Source organism: Eubalaena glacialis, chromosome 4 (genome assembly GCF_028564815.1).
Source record: "Eubalaena glacialis isolate mEubGla1 chromosome 4, mEubGla1.1.hap2.+ XY, whole genome shotgun sequence".
NCBI classification, from domain to species: domain Eukaryota; kingdom Metazoa; phylum Chordata; class Mammalia; order Artiodactyla; family Balaenidae; genus Eubalaena; species Eubalaena glacialis.
Genome location: NC_083719.1, coordinates 29,464,836 through 29,487,006, shown reverse-complemented (window position 1 = coordinate 29,487,006; position 22,171 = coordinate 29,464,836). Strand labels below are relative to the sequence as shown.

Sequence of the window (22,171 nt, the reverse complement as noted above, 5' to 3'; positions counted from 1 at the left end):
AGGAGCACATTGCTATTTCATTTCATTTGAAGATGAAAATGCTGTGAAAAGGCTACGAATCAAAACACATTTCAATACACTAGTAGCCAAAGTTAGGTTATAGTACTTACTTCAGAGAAACTCTCACTTGTTATGACTTCTTCAGCTTTTCGTGTTTTTCTAGTATTGGTACCTAGCAATAAAAAAAAGTGGTAAGAACATACTCTGGTATTTACAGCTAACAACCATGTTAACATTTGACCGTCTATGGCTTTGGACATGTGGGTTATCGGATTCAGCTATGCCTGAGATACTCAGAGGAAAGGAGTAAAAGCAGCAGCACAGCATGGCGTTTACCTTCATTCCACAACATTAAGTCCTGGCCACTGTGTGGTTTGGTGTTTTCTACTTCCTTTCAGTATGGCTCACTCAGAACAATATCATTAGAAATACTTTAACATAGTTTGGGTTCTCTTTTCGGAAAACAAGCCAAGATCTCAAGAGAAGTCATTAAGATGTTAATTTGTTACGTTTTTACTTTCCTGGATTATCAAGTTATAGGTAACAAACACTTCTGAAAGTGGAAAACTCTAGAAGTCAGAGGGTTTTTTAGTTAAATTCCACGGAAAAAATAAGTTTTCAGAGTCTGTTTATAATTTACTGGACTTCTGTAATAGAATATGTCACAAAATATACTTACGATAGTTTAAAAAATCAATTAAAATTATCTTGTAAGAAACAATTAACTGAAACAAGGGACAGGTTATATTCTTTTAAAGGGTGGGAAACTTGACTGCTCTGGCGGAGTTGCCTGCTCATGATAAATGTGCACATTGTCCAAGGGTGATAGCAAGAATTGTGATGGCACAGAAGGAACCGATTTCATGCTAGAATATGAGGCAACAATTGAATATGGCAAAGCCTTACTAGCACAAATAGAAAAGATATTTAAGATTTAAAATTGTTTTCCTTCAATGGTTCTACCTAGGATCTGAAGGACTAAAGCCCGGATCCCAAGGGAGGTAACGTTTCGTTGGGTTTGGGAAGCTTCGTTCTATTTGCTTTGCTCAAGGCTAGGAATAAACTTAGCTTTATCTAAGGAACCACTGCTCAGGTGGGTGGAAGAGACAGAGCCGCAGCCTCCCTCATCACAGTGAACAAAGCAGCAGCGTGCAGAGAGCACAGCAGTACTCCCCCCAGCTGCATAGGTGAGAAGAAACCATAAACTACTGTCTGCCTGCAAAGCCAGGAAGAGTGACGATGATTTAGCCTGGTTGTTTTCAAAACCACAGCAAAACTGAGCAGCTACTTGAAGGGGTGTGAGAAGATTCCTTTGAAATTGTCATCTCTTACCCCCAGTTGTAGACAGTGGTTAGGGACGTCTGGGTTTATCTTGCTGTCTCTGTCACGTGACCATGTAGACAGGCATGCATCCCTCCCCATCTCCCCTTTCTTTCCCTGAAAGCTGGTTTGTGCTCACATCCGTGTGCTCTTACTGTTCGTCTATCTGTCTCTCTCATGAAAATGATGGATTATTTGTTTCGATATCTTACTTACTAAGTCTGCTTTTATCTTCTGTTTCTGGTAATGCTTCAGCTGAAAATACATTTTGCAGATCCTTTGGGGAGGAAACACACGCGAGCACACATGGAGAGATTTTAACATTGTCATATTTTAATAACATTCTTAATTTTATGTCTATAAGTAGGGTTTAAAAACATAGACTATTTTATCTAAAACATTAATGATATTAAGAAGAACTCAGTGAGTTCTGGAAGCAAACAAAATTTGATAATTGTACTTATAGAAACACATAGTAACCCATGGTATAATCTGTCTTTCAATTTCTATGTAAAATAAAGCAACTGCCATTTTGAAAGTATAATGGAAGCTGAGAAAGAGGTAGAGTTTACGGAAAACCACCTTAGAAAGAACAATCTTAGAGGTGTCAATCATAGCCAAAAGGGAAATAAAGGAAAAACATGTACATTATCTATCACCCTATTGATTAGAATACAGAGTACCACAACAGAGAAGAAGAGGCAGCCCACCGTGAAGAAAAACTCTCCCAGTTATTTCCAGAATCACGTTTAAATGGTATTTATTTTGCAGCTTATGCAAATGACCTGGATTAGATTCTCCACTAATTTATTCAATTTCAGAAACAGGATAAGGCAGGGAAAAGAGTACTGGATTTAGAATCTGGGATTCCAATCACAGCCTAGCCGTCAACAAGCCTCTGACCCTAAGCAAATCAACTCATGCTTAGGGTCTCTACTGTCTCCCTTTAAAATGAGCAGGTTGGACTACACCATGATTCTCGGGGGGCGGGGGGGGGGCACATTCTCCTAATTCCTGCCCTAGAATCTTTATGTAATAATGTAGCAAGATGCAACACTGACGGAAACGGTAATGCAGGTAAACCGTAAGAGACCTTCCCCTACCAGCCACCCCTCAAAACTGAGATCTACTAGTCTAGATCAGAGGTCTGCAAACTATGGTCCCTGGACCAAAATCGGCTGGCTGTTTTTACACAGTCTTTGGGCATCACTCCACAGGATAGCATTGTGAGGACCAAGCCAGGTGCCCCCCTCGTCCTCTGTCTGCTCCTCTTCAGCACCCTCCTTGGCTGCTGCCCAGGACTGGCATCAGGGCTGCATCTACGAGATGGGGACTTGCTGTTGGCCACTGTCAGGCTCTCGGGAGTGGAACTCCATTCTGAAAGCTGGTGACGTGGTGAACTCGTCCAAAACACTCATACCTCACCCCTCTCCAAGCTCTCACAATTGGGCCCCTCCACCCCTTTACCAGCTTTACCAGCTGGTGGCTCTTTCCTCAGGAGAATGTCTCCAGCTGATGGTAACTGGGCACAAAGCCAGCCCACCACCCTGGGATGGCCCGCCTAGGCCAACTGATGTGTGTGTATGTATGTGCGGAGTGGAGAGGGGGGTTGAAATTTTCTCTCGTTATGTAAGTACCTATGTAATATCCTCGATATTGCTTCTGGGCCCATAAAACTTAAAATATTTACCCTCTGGACCTTTACAGAAAAGTCTGACAACCTCTGGTCTAGAGGATCTCTAAGATGCCATCCAGTTGGAAATCTCTAATGTACAAGGTGAAGAAAACTAAAATCTCACTTGCCTGGCTTTCTTTACTACCCTCTTGCCTAACTGGTAGAGCCTTTTCTTCGGCTGCTTTCTGAAGGGCTCCGCTGATCTTCTCATTGTTGTGAAATGCTTGGATCGCTTCTTGGACGAGAGTGTCAATAGAAAGTACCTGAATAGGAAAGCCTAGAATACAAAAGACAATTTTATTAATAACTTTTCATTTAGGAAATTGACATCATTGTTCTTCTGTGCTGGCTTCACCCTTAGAATACGCTCTTCAGGGTGCCCCAGCAATGTTTTTTGGATCAAGCTGGTTTTTTTACTATGGCAGTAAAATTCACATAACATAAAATGAATCATTTTAACCATTCTAAAAGATGCAATTCGGAGATATTTAGGTCATTACAATGTTGTCCAATCATCACCACTACCTTTTTCCAGAAAATGTTCATTACCCCAAAGGAAACCCTGTATCCATTAAGCAGTCACTCCCTATCTCCCTACCCTTACCCCCAACAACTAATTTTCTTTCTGTCTATGGATTGGCCTATTCTAGATGTTTCTTATCCATGGAATCATACAATATGTGGTCTTTTGTGTTCAACCTCTTTCACTTAATATAATGTTTTCAAAGCCTATCCATAGCACATAGAGTATTTCACTCCTTTTATGGCTGAATAATATTCCACTGTATGGATATATCACATCTTGTTATCAATTCAGCAGGTGATGAACATTTGGATGGTTTCCATCTTTTGTCTATTATTAATAGTGCTTCTATGAACCTTCCTGCATATGGTTTTTTTGGAACACCTCTTTTCAGTCCTTTTGGGTATATAGCAGTGGTGGAATTGCTGGGGTCATACGGTAATTTTTTATTTAACTTAATGAGGAATCACCAACTACTTTCCATAGTGGCTACACCATTTTACATTCTCACCAGCAATGTATGAGAGTTCAGACTTCTCTATATCCTCACCAACACTTTTTTTCCAATTTTTAAGAATTATACCCATCCTAGAGGGTGTGGAGTGGTATCTCATTGAGCTTTTGTTAGGCTGCCTTTTAAAGAGGTCTATTTAACATCTCAATAATGACTTACTCTTCTCTGCCTTGGACTGTTACAAGACAGACTGGCCTCAGTGAAAATTTTGAGTTTTCCAGTAAAAACAGTAAAAGGTAAGTATTAGTGAAGAAAAACTAATTAAATAGATGGAAAACTATGATTTCACTTCTAACTGAAAGAACTTCTAGATAAAAAGCCAAAAGTTTATTAAAGGGAAAGAACTCAATCAATGTGAAGAATTAAAACATTTATAATTTTAAGTTGATTTCCTGTCTTTCTTTTTTTTTAATTAATTAATTAATTTATTTTTGGCTGTGTTGGGTCTTTGTTGCTGCGTGTAGGCTTTCTCTAGTTGCGGTGAGCAGGGGCTACGCTTCTTTGTGGTTCCCGAGCTTCTCATTGCAGTGGCTTCTCTTGTTGCAGAGCACGGGCTCTAGGCACGTGGACTTCAGTAGTTGTGGCTCGCGGGCTCAGTGGTTGTGGCTCACAGGCTCTAGAGTGCAGGCTCAGTAGTTGTGGCACATGGGCTTGGTTGCTCCACAGCATGTGGGACCTTCCTGGACCAGGGCTCAAACCCGTGTCCCCTGCATTGGCAGGCGGATTCTTAACCACTGCGCCACCAGGGAAGTCATGATTTCTTTTCTATTTGTGACAAGTTATTACTTTCCTACTTCATCTATTGGTAAAGTAAAATCTATGATGAAAGTTTAAGTAAAGTTTAAGACATTATTTCTCTTTATACTGTGCATCATAATTATATAGCAAGCTCATATATCCGGGTTTCCCTGGGACAGTCCCAATTTGTGACTCTCTACTCCTAAAAGTGTCTGACTTGGAAAATAACTTATGTGATCACCCTATTACAAAATTCTTGATGACAGAATTTCCCAATATAGTTGCAGATTCTCATGTATGTTTTCTACAGACATAGCCATTTGCAGCTACAGTCATTGTAAATAGAATCCAATAAAGGAAAAAAACACAAACAAAAAAGAAATTTTACTTTTCTCTAGAGACTTTAGAGCAGTAGTTTTTCCACTAAATGTTTTCCCCAACACGCATCCTTTTATAACAAATGAAGGTAACTCAGGTACTGTTGATTCAACTTGAGGAGGAAGAGAACTTTCAATTAGTCTGTGAATCACATGGCCCAATATGCAATTGTTGGAGGGTGGTAAATTATCAACCATTTCTTCTGGTAGGGCCCATTCTCCAACCATGTTCTGCAAAAATAATAATGAAACAAACAAAACAGAAATATTCTTAAAAGTGGAATTTAAGTGTGTAGGAAATATGAAAATTGAAAGTAAATACAAATTATAGCAAACAAAAGTGAATCAATACTTTAAATAATTACATTACATAAATGAGTAATAACATGAATAATACTTTCATATTAGACAGTGAAAAATGAGCTTCCCATATAAAAGTAAAAAAAAAAAAAGCTTCTAAAATACTTAACAGTTTATGAAAGTAGGCATATTGAGTTGAAACAAATTGTAATGCAAGTTGAGCATTAAGACACTTAAATTGATATTATCGGTATAGAGATAAAAGACAGTAAGAGTTATTCGGCTACCCTATGCAAGTACTAAGCTTAGTTTTACATATTTTAAAGTAAGATAGATAAAAGAGAATTTTCATGCCCAATATGTTGTCCTCTCAGTTTACTATGTTCGACTTCCAGTTTTTTGTCTTTTTTTAAAAACATCTTTATTGGAGTATAATTGCTTTACAATGGTGTGTTAGTTTCTGCTGTATAACAAAGTGAATCAGCTATACGTATACATATATCCCCATATCCCCTCCCTCTTGTGTCTCCCTCCCACCCTCCCTATCCCACCCCTCTAGGTGGTCACAAAGCACGGAGCTGATCTCCCTGTGCTATGTGGCTGCTTCCCACTATCTATCTATTTTACATTTGGTAGTGTATATATGTCAATGCTACTCTCTCACTTCGTCTCAGATTACCCGTCCCCCTCCCCATGTCCTTAGGTCCATTCTCTACGTATTACTCAGCCATAAAAAGAAACAAAATTGAGTTATTTGTAGTGAGGTGGATGGACCTAGAGTCTGTCATACAGAGTGAAGTAAGTCAGAAAGAGAAAAACAAATACCGTATGTTAACACATATATATGGAATCTAAAAAAAAAATGGTTCTAAAGAACCCAGGGGCAAGACAGGAATAACGACTTCCAGTTTTTTCAAGTTTCTTGCTTAAATGATCAAACAATTAGAGGGAAAGAAAAACAAAAACAAAAACAAAAACTGTACAGTCCACATTCTCTGACCTCTGTGTAATAAAACTAGAAATCAATTTTAATTTAATTTTAAAAGTTAAAAACAGTTTTTTGAGTGATTCTTAGATTAAAGAATAAATTAGAACTATAAATGTCTGTAAACAACAGATTAAAACAAAACATTAAATATAATAGATTTATTAAAAAATATGAGATGGGATCAAACTGTACTCAGAGGAAAATTCATAGTCCCTTAGCCTAAAATGCTTTGATCTAAAATAAAAAAGAAGGAAAATAAATGAACTAAGCATGAAAATAGGAAAAGACAATTTAAAAATAACCAAAAAGGAACAAGGAGGAAGAAACTCGTGATAATGGAAGTTGACAGAGAGCAAAACTATTGAGATACTTTTTATTGATATATTTCTAGAACTTATCCATATTAATTACAATGAAATTGCTACCAGTTCTGAACAAAGGTGAAGAATAGCAAGTATCAATTTTGTAACATAGGAATGAAGGTAACAACAGATTTTAAGGAGACTTAAAAATCCTTAAGAAATAAGGTGTTGAACTGCCTTGGATGACAGATTTTAAGCTTCTTTACCTTTTAAGTGATCAGTTCGATATTTGCCTTTAAAATCTTTTATTGTCACTTTGGCTAAGTGAAAAACAATTGTTTCACAGCAATGTATGATCTTATCTGACTGAGTGTTCTAAACCCTTTTGTTGTTTTTTTTTTTTTTTGTTTTGTTTTTTTTAATTTAATTATTTATTTATTTATTTTTGGGTGTGTTGGGTCTTCGTTTCTGTGCGAGGGCTTTCTCTAGTTGTGGCAAGAGGGGGCCACTCTTCATCGCGGTGCGCGGGCCTCTTGTTGCGGAGCACAGGCTCCAGACGCGCAGGCTCAGTAGTTGTGGCTCACGGGCCCATTTGCTCCGTGGCATGTGGGATCTTCCCAGACCAGGGCTCGAACCCGTGTCCCCTGCGTTGGCAGGCAGATTCCCAACCACTGCGCCACCAGGGAAGCCCCTGTTTTTTTGATAAGACTTCCCAAATCAAATTGTAATGAAGTTTCTTTGACCTCTAGCTAACTTTGGGGTGCTTCAAAGGGCCTCTCAAACATCCCAAAGAGAGATGTTACACTAATTAGGTTCATTTGGTATGTTAAAATTACATGGGAAGTGTTGTCAAATGTGTAATAAATCTTCTTAGGTTATATTGTATGGTAATTGTTACTAATATAGATATTCTAGAAATTATATGGAGTTTCAAAAAAATTCTGATATGTCCTGGTAAAATGTTATCAGTCATAATTCTAGTTATTATCTTAAGCATCATATGCCACAACAGTAACCAAGTTACCTTGTAAATTACATTGTAATCAGATTTTTAAACTTGCCATAAGTCTTTTGTCATTAGAGACACTTACAGTTTCACTCTGAAGCTTTTGCAAAGATGCTTCCTCTTCAAGAAGATTTATAAAAAGGACTTTTGGATAAATGCAAGTTTCTGACTTTCAGACCATAATGCTAAACTGGATATAAAGAAGCTCTTCTCCTCAAGCTACTTTAAATCAAACAGTCAGGGCTATGGAAAATCCAAGACGGCTGCTTGGCTTTTTCCGGCTCCCTGATAAACCTCATTTTTTATTTGATGGGATAAAGCCTTCCCTGGTTGCGGGGTTAATGCCCTCACAATGAAGAAAAAAAATTATGTTTTACTGAATATTAAATTCTAGTTTTGTTAATTAAGGTCTGTGTTTACCAAGACTCACTTCCCAGATAGTTCCTTGCAGTTATGTTATATTGCTAAAAAGTTTAATTGAATTATTAAAGGCCACTCTAAGTTTGTTTCTAAAGCTTATCTCAGTAATCTATCTTTGGATGAAGATCAGATGCCCCACGGCCTACAACCAGGGGATTATACATACTGGAAAAGACATAATTTAAAGGACTATCTCCAAACTGATGGAAGGACCCTTATCAGATTACAATAGGTTCACGTCAAGATAATGATGATGCAAAGATTCCAGCCATTTCTCAGAACAGATCCTGCCAAAACAAAAACAGAATTCACCCTGGGGTCCTTAATAAGACAGGGCAAGAGCTCTGTGACCCCAACTAGGTAGGGTCTATGAACCCCTTGCCAGCCTGAGGAAGCTGCAGAAGACAGACCGTCGTCCCTCATCCTCCCAGTAAAGATTTCTTGGGGTTCACGTCTCTCAGGGGGGATTTGAAATAGGAGATAGATGGGCCCCTGGGCCGGACAGCTGGTGTTTGTCAAGTGGAGCAAAACTGAAGTTTTGTCCTCAGCCAGACAAGAACGACGCCCGTTTCCCTTCCTCCATTGATATAGAGGGAATGAACTAGCAGTGGGGAATTTGTTGCAGCAAAAATAGAAATGAAGTTTTCCCTCCCCTGAGAACAAGGGAAATAAAGGGAACAGTGAACAGGCTAGAGAAGAAACATAACCTGGCCTGAAAGAGTTAATCACGCCTTGGTTTACTTTAACTGTCACTAATTTGTAGTAACTAGATTTGTACTTTACAAAGCTAACCTCACTCCCTGACACTATGTAATTCACATTCGGTACCCATCACCCCTAACTCTGTGTGAGTTACATCCCGTGCCTCTCACCCCCTAACCTTATTATGTCCCGGCACTTACATTCTACATGCCCCTGGTAAGAAATCACCCCCTATAGTTTTTGCATTTCAGAAACAAGGTCACCGGCCAATAAACCAGAGGCAAACGGACACAATTACCAGACTGCCGGACCCCAATTACCGGGGCGGCCTGACGCCAGCTATGACTGTTTTGAAATAATGCAAAGGAAAGGAAGAATTCAAGACCTTCACTACTTTGATCCTTATCATAGACTCCGGACTGCGAGCCCCACATATAAAATCTTCCCTGATTCCCAAGGAGGGACGGCACAGCTCTGGAGGCGCTAGCCTGCTGTGTCTTCCCTTCTGCCTGGCAGAAAAATAAAGCCATCTCTCTCTTCCTCCCAAAAAAAAAAAAAAAAAATCCTTAAGAAAATATTATGTACAACTCTACCATAATAAATTTGAATTTATTAATGTATGGTAAAAATGATATTTTAAGAAAGTACAAATGATCAAAGTTAATTTAAATGGAATATTTGTAAAGGTGAAAGCCATGAAAGAAATGAAAACATTGTCAAAGAACTATACCTAGCAAATGTGACGACACTGATGGTTAACAGAAGAAAACAGAAAATTTTTCATTCCTTAATTAAATAGAAGTTTAAATGTTATTTAAAGTCTTCTGAAATATGGAAGAAGATAGAAATCTTTCCAGCTCACTTGGCAAGACTAACAAAACACGGATACCAAAAAGGTGTCAAAGATAATTGACAAAGACAGCATCCAAAAAGAAAATGACAAGTCAATCTCATTTGGAAATACATTGCGAGAATCATGCATACAACATTGACAAAATCAGTCTATATTAAGATAAAATAATTATATTAATTGACATTTATTACACACTCAGTATATCCCATATATTGCTGTTTTCAGGAATTATCTCAAATGATTCTCACACAACTCTCACATAAGTATTATTATCTTGCCAATTTTGCAGAAGAAAACCCTGAGAATTACAGAGGCTGTTACTTGTCCATGATCACAGTAAATAGTAATGGCAGAGCCTAAATTAGGACCCAGGCAGGCAGATTCCAGAACATGTGCTCATAACCTCTATACTATATTGAAGTTGTCTCACCATGACTGAATAAGAGTTATTTCATGAATACAAGGAAGGGTAAATATTAGAAAACCTATTATTATATCACGTTAATAGGTTAAAATAAAAAAATACAAATATATGATAATTTTGACCCAGACGCATCTGATAAAATTCAGAATTCGTTTCTAATGAGAAAAAAATGTAAACAAAACAAATCTCTTAATATGTTCTGAATCAAAGATGATTTCCCTAACATTTTTACATATCTTACTAATATGTAATGGTGAACCAAAATGAACAACACATTTTTCCATTAAAGGCAGGAGCAAGAAAAAGATGCTCATCATTTACATTAATAGTCACATTATTCTGGAAGTTCTAGCCAATGCAAATAAGATAAAGAAAGAAGTAGCAAATGAACATATCTACCAAACAGAAACAGACTCACAGACATAGAGAACAGACTTGTGGTTGCCAAGGGGGAGGGGGGGGTGGGAGAGGGAAGGATTGGGAGTTTGGAATTAGCAGATGCAAACTATTATATATAGGATGGATTAACAACAAGGTCCTACTGTATAGCACAGGGAAATATATTCAATATCCTGTAATAAACCATAATGGAAAAGGATATGAAAAAGAATGTATATATATACATGTATAACTGAATCACTTTGCTGTACAGCAGAAATTTACACAACATTGTAGATCAACTATACTTCAACAAAATTTAAAAAAAAAAAGAAAAAAAAAGAAGTAGCAATGTTCCTAGAAGTAACAGTTGAGTTCCTGGTGCAGAGGTAGCTGCTGCAACCTGAACCTCTAGTGCTCCGTGGTGGTGACAGTTTTCTCATCAGAACTTGCTGTGATGGTTCTGATCATTTTCCTTGGAAGTTTAACCTTGTGCCTGGTTCTTGAATCTACCTACTGATTCACTAAACTACCCAGCATATTTTGAATGTGTTTTCTGCTTACTCAGCATAAGTCAACTTTTTTGCTTGCAATTAGAAACTTTGACAAAAAACATTGGAATTGACAAGAAATAAAGAGAGAGCCTATATATAAACAGCCTCATATTTCTACTGAGGAGTGTAAGAAAAATGACTTGAATAAAGGGAAAGTCAAGAAGGTCCAATATTATAAGCCATTTAATTCTTCTCCAGATTAATCTGACTTAATGAAATGAAACAAAAGTGTTAGTGTCATTTTTGTTTTCCTTCAGGATGATATCCAAAATGGTTCTAAAGTTGAAGCAGAAAAAGAATTGTAACGGATAAAAACATTCACTTAAAAACTGAAAAAGAAAAGTAGTATGGGAGTGTTGCCTAACCAGATATTAAAGCACTTATTAAGAACAAAGTAATGAAAACAAAGATTTGCAGAAACAGGGTATTCAGTGCACAAAAATATAAATTCTAGAAACAGATCTAAGTGTGTGTAAGAATTTAGTACCTAGTGAGATTTATATGTCACATTAGCAGACAAAAAATTAGATTATTTTACAACTGGTATTATCTGGTTTGGTGCCTGAATTTATGATATGAGAACACAAGAGATAAAGAAATACTTTTTGAAACAAATAAACAAAAAAGTATTCATAACAGGTTTTTCTTTCAAATTGGTAGAATTTATTAGTATATACATATATTTGTCACTTCTATACAAACTACCCTTTATTTGTAAAATTTATTTTGTTTTAGTTTAATGCCTTTGGTTTTTCTAACAACTCTGTGCATAATAATTACATGCATTATTCAAAATTAGGTAAATACTGAATTGATTTGCATAATTATTGATTATTATGATTGATTACTTGTTTCTGCTTTCATTCATTGGACTCATTTATACTTCTAACTAGACAAGTGATAATTATTCTATGTAATGTGACAATCAGAAAATAACCAAATAAAAAATGGAAACCAGAGAAACTGTGCTATTTTAAAATTAAAAAGGCTATAAGTCCAAGGTCAAGTTTAAGTGGAAAGTTTGAATGTTCTAATGATTTTTGTGCTATGCAGTCATTTAATTCATTCTGAAGGAAACAGTCTAGGACTTAAATCAGATGACCTGGGTTCCCATAATAGTTCTCCTACTTACTTGTTTTGCACCCTTGTCAATTCCCTCACCTTTGTATGATAATAATATCTATCTCACAGGGTTGTTGTAAAGATTGAGTGAAAGGCTTGTGTAAGTAGCCTACGTGACCACTGACTTTAAATGCTTAACTAGAAGTTCTCAGGATGCTGCTGCAGGCACATAGTAGTGCCCTAAAGGAGGGGTGACAGCAGTCATATTTCTGCCCAAAGAGAAACCACGTCCAGCTTGTGCCACAATCAGAAAGGCGTGCTTCCTCACAAAGGGTTCAGAAGAAAGCCCTATTCTATCACTGATTAGTTGTAGAATGTGTCCAAACACAATGGGGTAGAATGTTGACTGTGAAGAGAACTGAATGCTGAGGTCAGGGAAAGGACTGAAGCCTGACCAGTGGAGATGGACAAATCGAGGATTTGATAGAACACATTTTACAGCATCACCTTAAAGATACAGTTGTGAAATTCCTAATAAGACTAAAGATAAAAGATGAGTAAAGGGAAACATGTCAGGTTGGAACAAGAACATGATGAGGGAAAAGGAGGTCAGGAGAACTGAAAAAAGAAGGAAATTAGACCAGAATAAAGATGACTAGTTTAATGACAATGAGCTAAAGAGATTTTACTAGTTCATTAGTGAACAGGAACCAGAAATTTTTACCAGATCCTTATTTTATGTTTGTTATATATAATTACATTAATTATATGATAAAATTACATAAAATTATAAAATAAAGTATATAATTCTTATTCCTTCAGGTATTATTATAAATTGACATCTGACTATTAGTTTCAAGACTTTGATGCCCAGAGTGGGCAACACCAGGTAAGTATCACCTGGTACAAACTATTAGTTTACTAAGACACTTTTTCTGTGTAGATGTGTTCCATGATACTTGCCTTGATTACTATAAACTGTCATGCACATATAACAAATAATTATTATCTCTTTATTTTAATATTAATATTTTTATTGTACCTGCATAAATATCATCTGTATGCATTTTGGAGAAGGTATAAGATCCACCATCACCTAGAGTCCACCTGTCTTTGTGAATTCTTGTCTACCTACACACAGAGATCATGAAATACAACAGAGAGTAAACAGCCTCTGCCTTTGGTCACAACCTGTTCACCAGTACTGTTTTTATTAATTTACCTACACTGAATTTTCTGGAAACTGAATCCTGCCTTGAGACCATGGTATCCACCTATTCTTCCCATCTTCACAGACTACATGGACCTAACACTGTTTTCCAGGCTGGATCCAATACACTCACATGCTTCCCTGTATTCTGTTGTAGGTACCGCATGGTTACCCAGACTTCCCACTCTGGTTGCTTCCACCCTGTCAAATCCTTTTTGTTTCCTGTGGCCTAATGTGTCAGCATCCTTGGTCCTCTTGTTAGTAATCATGGCTAAAAGCATCATGAGTATTTACAGACAGCATCAGCTCGGAACCAATGTGCTTGAATGTGGGGTGAAGTGCACACTTCAAGGGCAAGCCTAAGATTGTCCATGTATTCAGTCCACTAGATTCCTCCTTGCCTGAAACATTGCCCAAGTGGTTGGATAATGATGCTGGTGGAGCTGCGTGGTTTTCGCAACAGATTCTGATTATTTCCCTGCACATGATTATCCCTGGACCAAAGCAAATGCATCTCATTCTCATTTCTTGCCACTTCTAAAGATTCAAATTGGAAATACAGCTTTCTGATCTACCCTTTAAAGAGGGGGAGATGAGGTTCACTTTGACCAACTTACATAAACAGAATCTGGGCCTTGGGAGATATTCACTAGTCCATAAAGTCTGAGTGTCACTAGCACAACATTCAATAAAAAACATTGGGCTATGCCAGTGACATTTAGCAGTGATATTCAAATGTGGATTTTGGAGAGTGGTGGTACTAATTTGAAAGTACACATGATCCAGTGTTTGTCCTCATAGATTGCTAGAATTTATCAACATCTGCATGGCCTGAAGTACCCCAGATATTCCCAGTTTGGTAGGCTCCAAGCATTTCACAATTCAATTACTGGCGCATTTGGAAAAACAGGACAAATGCCTTTTCTCCTAAGACAGAGAAAGAACCTCCTAGGGGATAAAACACACTGTTTTTGACACCTGCTAGTTTCCTTGAGCTTTCCTGAAATGCAATCTTCTTACTTATAGATGATAAAACCCAACAACAGATAGATTATATTGACGCAATGGCCAAAGGACTTAGGGTGAAAGCTTCTGATAAACTGACTTCAAGAAACAACACAGGTAGCAACTCCACAAATCAAGGCTATGCCCCTTTTAGAGTACAGCTTACCAAGACATTGGAGCTACCTTAATTCTGCTTTTCCCATGGCTGGCTTTCTCTTGGCACACCACTCTGCAGTCAGTGAGGAAGAGATGACCCTTCGTGATACCTGAAATACAACTAAGGTTTGTAGTAGCAGCAGCCTCAGGGGTTGTTGTAGCTATCGCCAATCCTCAAGTTCCAGGGGACATTATACTTATATTCATCATGATGGACTTCTCTCTAGCCATCCAAGGCTTCTGGGTCAACCACTTCACCCAATGTCTCCATTATTTATTGGTCTGAACCCCTGTGAGGGTACCTCAACCTGCCCAGTTTCTCTTGTTGCACAATTTCCACTTGTACTGCATCTTCTAAGACATTTTTTTTTAACCAGGTCCTTCCATAAAAAATACAGTTTTGCATTGTTACCTACTATTTGTATACAGGTATATATAGAACAGAAAAGAAAAAGTTTTATGAAATGCTCATCCTTACTACCTGGTAATGTGCTTTATTTTCTATTATATTGCATTGTATTTCTCTTATTTTGTTGTGTTTTCATTTTTTTAAATAAATAATGGTTGTGATCCATAAGTTAATTTCATAATCTAGTCTCAATCTATTGTTTGAAAAATAAAAAATAAAGGATCTTTTATTCGACAAGACATCAGGAATCCTCAGTTCTGATTTCATGTCTTTAAGTACCACCTTGGATTCACCTCTTAGATATCTGCAAATAGGAAGAGTAAATGCTTAACTTTATACTAACGATGACTCAAACCAGAGAGGTACAGAGTAGATATTTACTTATCAAATACATTTTTAACATAATAATACAATTCTCAGTGAAATTTCTCATAATTGGTAATAATTAAAGATCCAGCTCATATTTTTAGATCTTATTTTGTGTGATTTAGATCTTAGTTTAGCTTGCTTATTTTATAGTATCTTAGAAAATAGTTCTTTGTACAATTCCTGTTTTTAAAATTTTTTCATAATGTAAATTTTAAAAACTACTATCATTTATTTTTATTACTCAAAATGAAATAAAATTTTCAGGCCTGTTGGAAAACAGACCAACTAATAGCTAAACTGTATCCAAAGGAAAAGTTTTTGTGAGTGGGAAATGAGGGAATTTGTTAACTCAAGACCAAATGCGTTGGGCAGGAAATGATGTCTTAACCAGGTACATTTGCCCAATTGTCCATTTATAATATTTAAATTCACTGGAAAATCTACATATTTCTCTTTAAAGTTTTTTGGACATACTCAAGGTGATATCTTTAGCAGTAACTGAAAAATTCTGATGAGGCAGGTGACGACTCTTAATTAGGACACCCAAAATACTTCCTGAGCTTAGTTTTGTCTACATGCTTGAAATTAAATGAAATCATGGAGAAAATACAAAGATAGGGAGAGAGTACAAGTATAAGCTCACAGTTCATAGGATTAGGTCAGTTTTGAGTTAATACCTTTAAACCAACTGACATCTACTCATATTTCACAATTCAGTTGAAACTCATCCCTTCTAATGGGCCCCCCATAACCTCCGTGTTTATCCATACTTAATATCATGCTCTGGAATGGTTTTTCTCTCATCCCCACTAAATTGTGAGCACCAAGAGGGAAGGATCTCTATCTTAATCAACTTTATATCCCTAGTTCCCAGAACAGTGCTGGAACATAATAGGTGTTCAATATTTACTGACTGACTGACTGAATGAATCAATTAGCTGTATAGGCTCAATATATGTGAACTGAATAAATGAGTGAATGCATGGATATTGCATTTTATTAATTTTGATTACATACAAAGATGACTTAGTTCTCCAAATAAGATAGGCACAACCCAAGCTAAAATCTAGGAACAAGACCAGAAAGTGTCATCCTCACAGATGGAAGTTAGCAAGAATCCACACACTATGTATGAAATTAGCTAACCCTGGAAGCACTTCTAGAAGTAACAGCTTGTAGTATGATTTTGAAAGAGCTTCTCTATTAAATCAAGCCATCCTTTTTTATGGCAGCAGAAAGCATATCAGTTAAAATGTACTAAATTATAAATAATTTATAAATTGGGACTTGTAAGAAGTTCTGCCAGAGATTTTAACAGGGTCCAGAGGGGATAAGGAGCAGGCTGAGTGAATGGATAGGTAAGGTCTGCTCTATGGCAAGCTGTTATGACCTGGTTACTTTCATATTCCTAACTGGATATTTGTCTTGGGTCTCCTAAACTACGTTGACCCAAAGGTGTACCACATGACTGGCAGATAATAAAAATAAGCTGCAGAAATTCCAGCTCTGTTTGTGGCAATTGCCCAGGGCCTCCTTACTTAACTTCCAAGCCTTTCATCTGAGTCCTGGCCTGTTCCAGTACTGCCTAACTTCCAACCTGCTGGCTTCGTTTCCACTTTCTAGTCTGTTTCTTACCCAGTCTCAGCTTTGATCATTGACTTGCTCAAAGGACTTGGCTTGATCCCACCTCTGCCTCTTCCCGTTTCTGGCTACTTCAGGTAAATTATCTTGACCACCTTGGTTCCAGCTCTAAGAACCCAACCCCTGGCACTAGCTCTCATGGTTGGCATTCTGTTGGGGTCTGTCCTGTCTCCTACCAGAAGGAATCAGATATAGAAGCACATCTATTTTATGGCAACATGGAAAGTCTAGTGGCTATATTACAGCTACTGTGCTTGGGGAATTTGGCACCCAGGAAAAAACCAAACTTCACAGGGAAATACTGAGGTAAAACTTCGCAGCTTTTGGAGCCTCTGTTCTTTGCCTTCTCTTCCCAGGCTCTTTCTCCTCCAACCATCCAAAAACCCTGAGAGAATCTGGAGGAACTGCTTAAATTTGTAATTCAGCTGTTAAAATTCCTCACAATTATCCATGGTTCTCAGGAGAAGAAGAAAGGATGGTTGGATATCTTGCCTGATGGGGAGTTCAGCTCATGTAACCTGGCAGCCCTACAGGGTTTCTTGACCACTGTGTGGGACCTGTTTGATAGGCAGGTTCCTATCAAAGATTGGCAAGATTGATGGAAAGATGGATGCTGCCTTCTACTGCCTCTGACAAGCAGGAAGGGAGGACGGGGAGTTAGCTGATGTGCAACTCAATCCTGACCTCTTATCCAAGAATTGTCATGGAACGGGCTCTCTATCGGGACCCAGTTCCAAGAAGCCCTCAGAGCAACTTCAAAAGATGAGCTGGCCCTGCTGAGTGAGTTTGGCAGCCTTTCCAAGCCACCTGACCTCCAGTCAGGTCAGAGTATGGTCAGCTGCCTGGCCACACCTTCCTGCCAGACAATTTGGCCTTCAGCTTCCAGAGAAGGCAGGGGCATGGTGATGTACAGTTATCACTGACATTGGCATGGTAGGTGCATCTGCAGAGAGGAGGCATGCCTCTGCACTAGAGTGCTGAGTGTGGACCACATCTTATCTATGGCCAGGAAGTGCAAGCGTCGCCCATGGTAACGAGGGAAAGGCAGATGTTATCACTACTTCACCTGCTATGCTCAGCTGAAGACTGTTCGGGCTAGAAGCAGCATTGTGAGTAGCCAATGCCTTTCTATAGGTCGATCCCATGGTTAATTCTGGCTCATCAGGAAATCTGAAGAACGGTCCGAGTCCAATAATGGCTTTCATTCAGCAGCTTGCTCACTTCTGTCCCAGCAGTGGCCTTCCCCAGTCTGCCCTGATCTAATACTATGGAAACAGACATATTTAATTCTAGTCTGTCACAAAAGAAGACCCAGGACAACAGACTCCATCTACCTTGTGGTTATTTTTGGAGGGAAATTCAAATTGGCCATGGTCAGTTAGCTAGAATGTGACAAAGATCACTGTCAAAGCCTACAGGCTCACACTTGAGGGAGCCTGGCACCTCCCTATGCAATCCAATAGCTCTAGCTTCTAACAAGTCCAGAAGTTCAGAAAGCTCAGCAGTTGTGAGCAATGGCAGGCTTCTTTTTCCAAAACTCCGAGCTACTGATTACTTGTAAGTTAGGCAGCTAGAATCATTGGGCTGATACTTTGTCTTACAGGTTTGATTACCAGGGGTAACTGAGACTAAGCCACTCTGAGAGGTCCTCTGTCCTGAAAACTTACATTTCAGTGCTGCTGTAATTCAAGGACAAATCAGATGCAAACAGTGGGCAGGGGCTTCTGCTTAGCACTCTGATTCGACACGCGCAAAGTGACCCACTGAGATCGTGTGGAAGAGTAGCTTACCTGCCCCCAAATGACAGGCTCCTACTCTTGGTTCCATTCTCTGTCCTGGAAAGCCACATGGCCCTCCAAGGCATTGATCATGGCACACTGGGAGCTGCAGCAGCTGTGCAGCTAGCCCAGTGCTTTTCAAAGCAGAATTGCCTGGGTCTAAAACAAATTAAGACTAAGGCTACTGCATTTCTCCTGATGCCCTAGTGCCCTTGGGACAGCAACACACTGGACTTTATATCACATCTCTCCTTGTGCCATAAACAATTCTGGCGGTAGTGGCCATCCTTATGAAAACAGTAATCTCATTCCTTAGATGCTCAAACTACGCTCTGTTCATCATCAGGGAGGTGGTAGTCTTCCTCAAGATCACTTTTTTACTAATTTCTGTGGTGTTGCGGACCACAGAAAGAACTTTTCCAGAGACTTCTACATCCAAATTCACCTATCTGTTGCCACTGCCCAGCCAAGGACAGTCAGATAGGCTTGGTTAAAATTTCTTAAATGTCACAAAGCATGGAGACACTATGACTTGGTCTAACTCTCTTGTCACTGCAAAATTCACACAATTTTTCCACACAGAATACCCTCTCTCATAATAATGACCACTGTCACTCTCTCTATTTTCTTTGTTTCACTGCTAAGGTTGATACCTCAAAGAGGTGTAGAGCACCCCAAAACAGCTTAGAAATGGCATTGACCAATATATGAAAGACTACTCTAGGGCCAATGTACTAAAGAATATGGCTGACAGACTCTGGGTACTGGACAGGAGTGGTAGGGTACGGGGTCTTGTGGATGGGAGTTTCTCTGGTTCTCAGCCCAACACATCTGACCAACACCAAAATTCAAAGACTTTCTTGGATCCATTCAAGTTTCTTGTAGTTACCAACCCCAATGTATTCTTGCCATATTTATCTGCCAAGACATAGCTTTAGTGTTCAGATCCCCAGAGCTAGCTCTAAAATACTAGATGGGAAGTCTGAGCAATTGATTGAAGAGAAGCTGGACTTGAGGCATAGAAGCTGGCTTCCACAGTTGTCCAAATAGGTAAAGGATGAACCAGAAAATCAGTGGCAGGAAACCCAGGGAAGACTTGACCATTCTCTGTCTTGCCTGGTCCCAGATGAGAGGGAGCCTGGGAGAGAATTAGATTCTCCCTATTCTATGTGATCTAGAGCAAACAAAAATGAGTGGTGAACGTTTACTCTAGTCTCATTCATATCAGTCACCCAGGGATCTTCTCGTTGGCTATGTCCTTCTCACTCCTCTTTCCATTCCACTTGTATCTGGGTGCCAGTTCTTTAACTCTGCAAACCATTTCTCAATTCTGGTCTAACGCCTTGAACCTGACACCTTAATTCAACTATTCCTACCATGGTTTTCTAATGAACTCAGCTTGTCTTCAATTCTAGTAATTTGAAGCCAAATACCCTTCCCATGACCCAGGCTTCCCTTCTATTACACAAGACACATACCCTATAGACACAGCCCCAGACCTCTGCCAAGCCTACTCCAGCCATCTGAAGTCCTTGGCCCACAACAGTTAGAAGACACCCTTGGGCCTAGGGCAACTATAGCTCCCTTTGAAGACTAATATAGTGACATTTTGTTTTGTGAGTTAGTATCACTATGCTTGATAACCATTAATCAGTATTGTAGGGCATAATGGTGATTCCACCAAGACACAGACACACAGTGAGGTCTAACCTGAGAAAGCCTTACCATTAGAGGAGAAATTTAGTGAGAGCCTGAGTCAAGAATGTAAGCAAAGGGAGAGGAAAATTACAGCAATGAATGCATAGGACGAACCTGGGAACGTTCCTTTCAGTACCAAACTTCTTTCTTAGCTCCTATTTTGGAGGCTGATAATGGTTTTGTTACCTATCTTGGAAAATGTTTGTATTTTAGCAGATGCCTCTGACGTCTCCATCCATGTCTGTAGCCCACATGATAATGTGGGCCATCAGGTACAATGGCAGGCAGGAGTTCTAAAGCAGAATGGCTTGACGGAAAATCTCAACTCCCTTCATGTAAGCAAGTGTTTACTCCACCTACTTAACAGTCACATATATTCCTGCATATCTGAAAATAAAAGATATAACCATCATAAATTCACAGTCAAAAAGTAAGTCATTAAGACTTCTTAGCAGGGCACAAAAGAGGCTATGAAAAAAAAAATTTCATTTGAAATTAGGGGTTCCTTGCTTGACTAGTAAGCTTGCACTTTGCGACATTTTATAAGCGTCCTGAATAAGCACATATGTCATAGACTGAATTGTGTCTCTCCAAAATTCATTTATTGAGGCCCTAACCCCCACTGTGATGGTATTTGGAGGTGGGGCCTTTGGGAGGTAGTTAGGTTTAGATGAGGTTATGAGGGTGGAGGCCCCATGACAGGATTAGCGTCCTTTTAAGAAGAAGAAGAGAGATCAGAGTTCTCTTTCTTTCTCCTCTATGTGAGGACATGACAAGAAGGTGGCCGTTTGCAATTCAGGAAGAGAGTCCTCACTGAGGAACCAAATCAGCTGGGACCTTGATTTTGGATTTCCTAGAACTATGAGAAATAAATTCCTATTGTTGAAGCCACCCAGTCTACAGTATTTTCTTATGGCAGTTTGAGCTAATACAATGGGTATCTTTAAACACACACACACACAACAAAAACAACAATGATAACAGCCACAAAAAAAATAAGATGATCTATTCACATGACCTTAAGACTCATCTACTAAAATCTATCACTGTGCTTGGGTCAGTTATCCAGTGACATCACTTGAGTGATACAGGCTTCAAACTGATATTCTGCCCACAGGGAACTGATTAAATACTAAACCATGAAAATTTGGGTCATTCATTGGGAAGCCAGGGAGCAAGGCAAGAGCTAGGCTGGAGAGTCCACTGTCAGATGTCAAATCTAAAAAGCCACTGGATCAGCGCCAAAGGCTGGGATTGGAGAGTAAGAAGAAGATAGTATCTGGATAGTGCCTTTAGGTCAAACAAGTCAGATGAGACTTATATAGGAAGACAAACTACCCAATGGTGCATTTAGTCCCACATTCCTATTCCCCAGTGGAAAAAGACCTCGTGATAATAAATGTCATTCTATAAGTAAATTTGGGGATGGGTAGGTATACATCTGCTGTAGTGACAAGAGTATGAATGTTAAACCATAACATATACAATTACATCTTAAAGTCTAGTTAAGGGAAAATCATAAGCCAAAAGTGCAGCTGATAAAAACGTGCATTTCAACACACGCTGTAGGGTTAGCCCAACAACCACAGCAAACTCAAGTGATCATTAACTTCAGTAGTAATTTTCATTAAAAACAAAAATAACAGCAATTAAAAACTATGACCAGCTTCAGACAACACGGATGATGTGCTGGACACAAAACATCCTTCCTCCAAATTGTAGGAATTCCAACTACAACTTGTTCGTGAGCATGCGCAGTAGAGCCCTGC

General features: G+C 38.7%; 1 protein-coding gene across 1 annotated transcript in view; it reads right to left on the bottom strand.

Annotated features, from left to right (window-relative positions):
* Positions 1-22,171, bottom strand: part of SPEF2 (sperm flagellar 2) — a 179,011-nt gene that overhangs the window by 105,959 nt on the left and 50,881 nt on the right. The window contains 4 exon segments of the mRNA XM_061187701.1: positions 111-172; positions 1,537-1,597; positions 3,124-3,272; positions 5,159-5,378. Of these exon segments, the coding sequence (XP_061043684.1) occupies positions 111-172; positions 1,537-1,597; positions 3,124-3,272; positions 5,159-5,378 (492 nt within the window).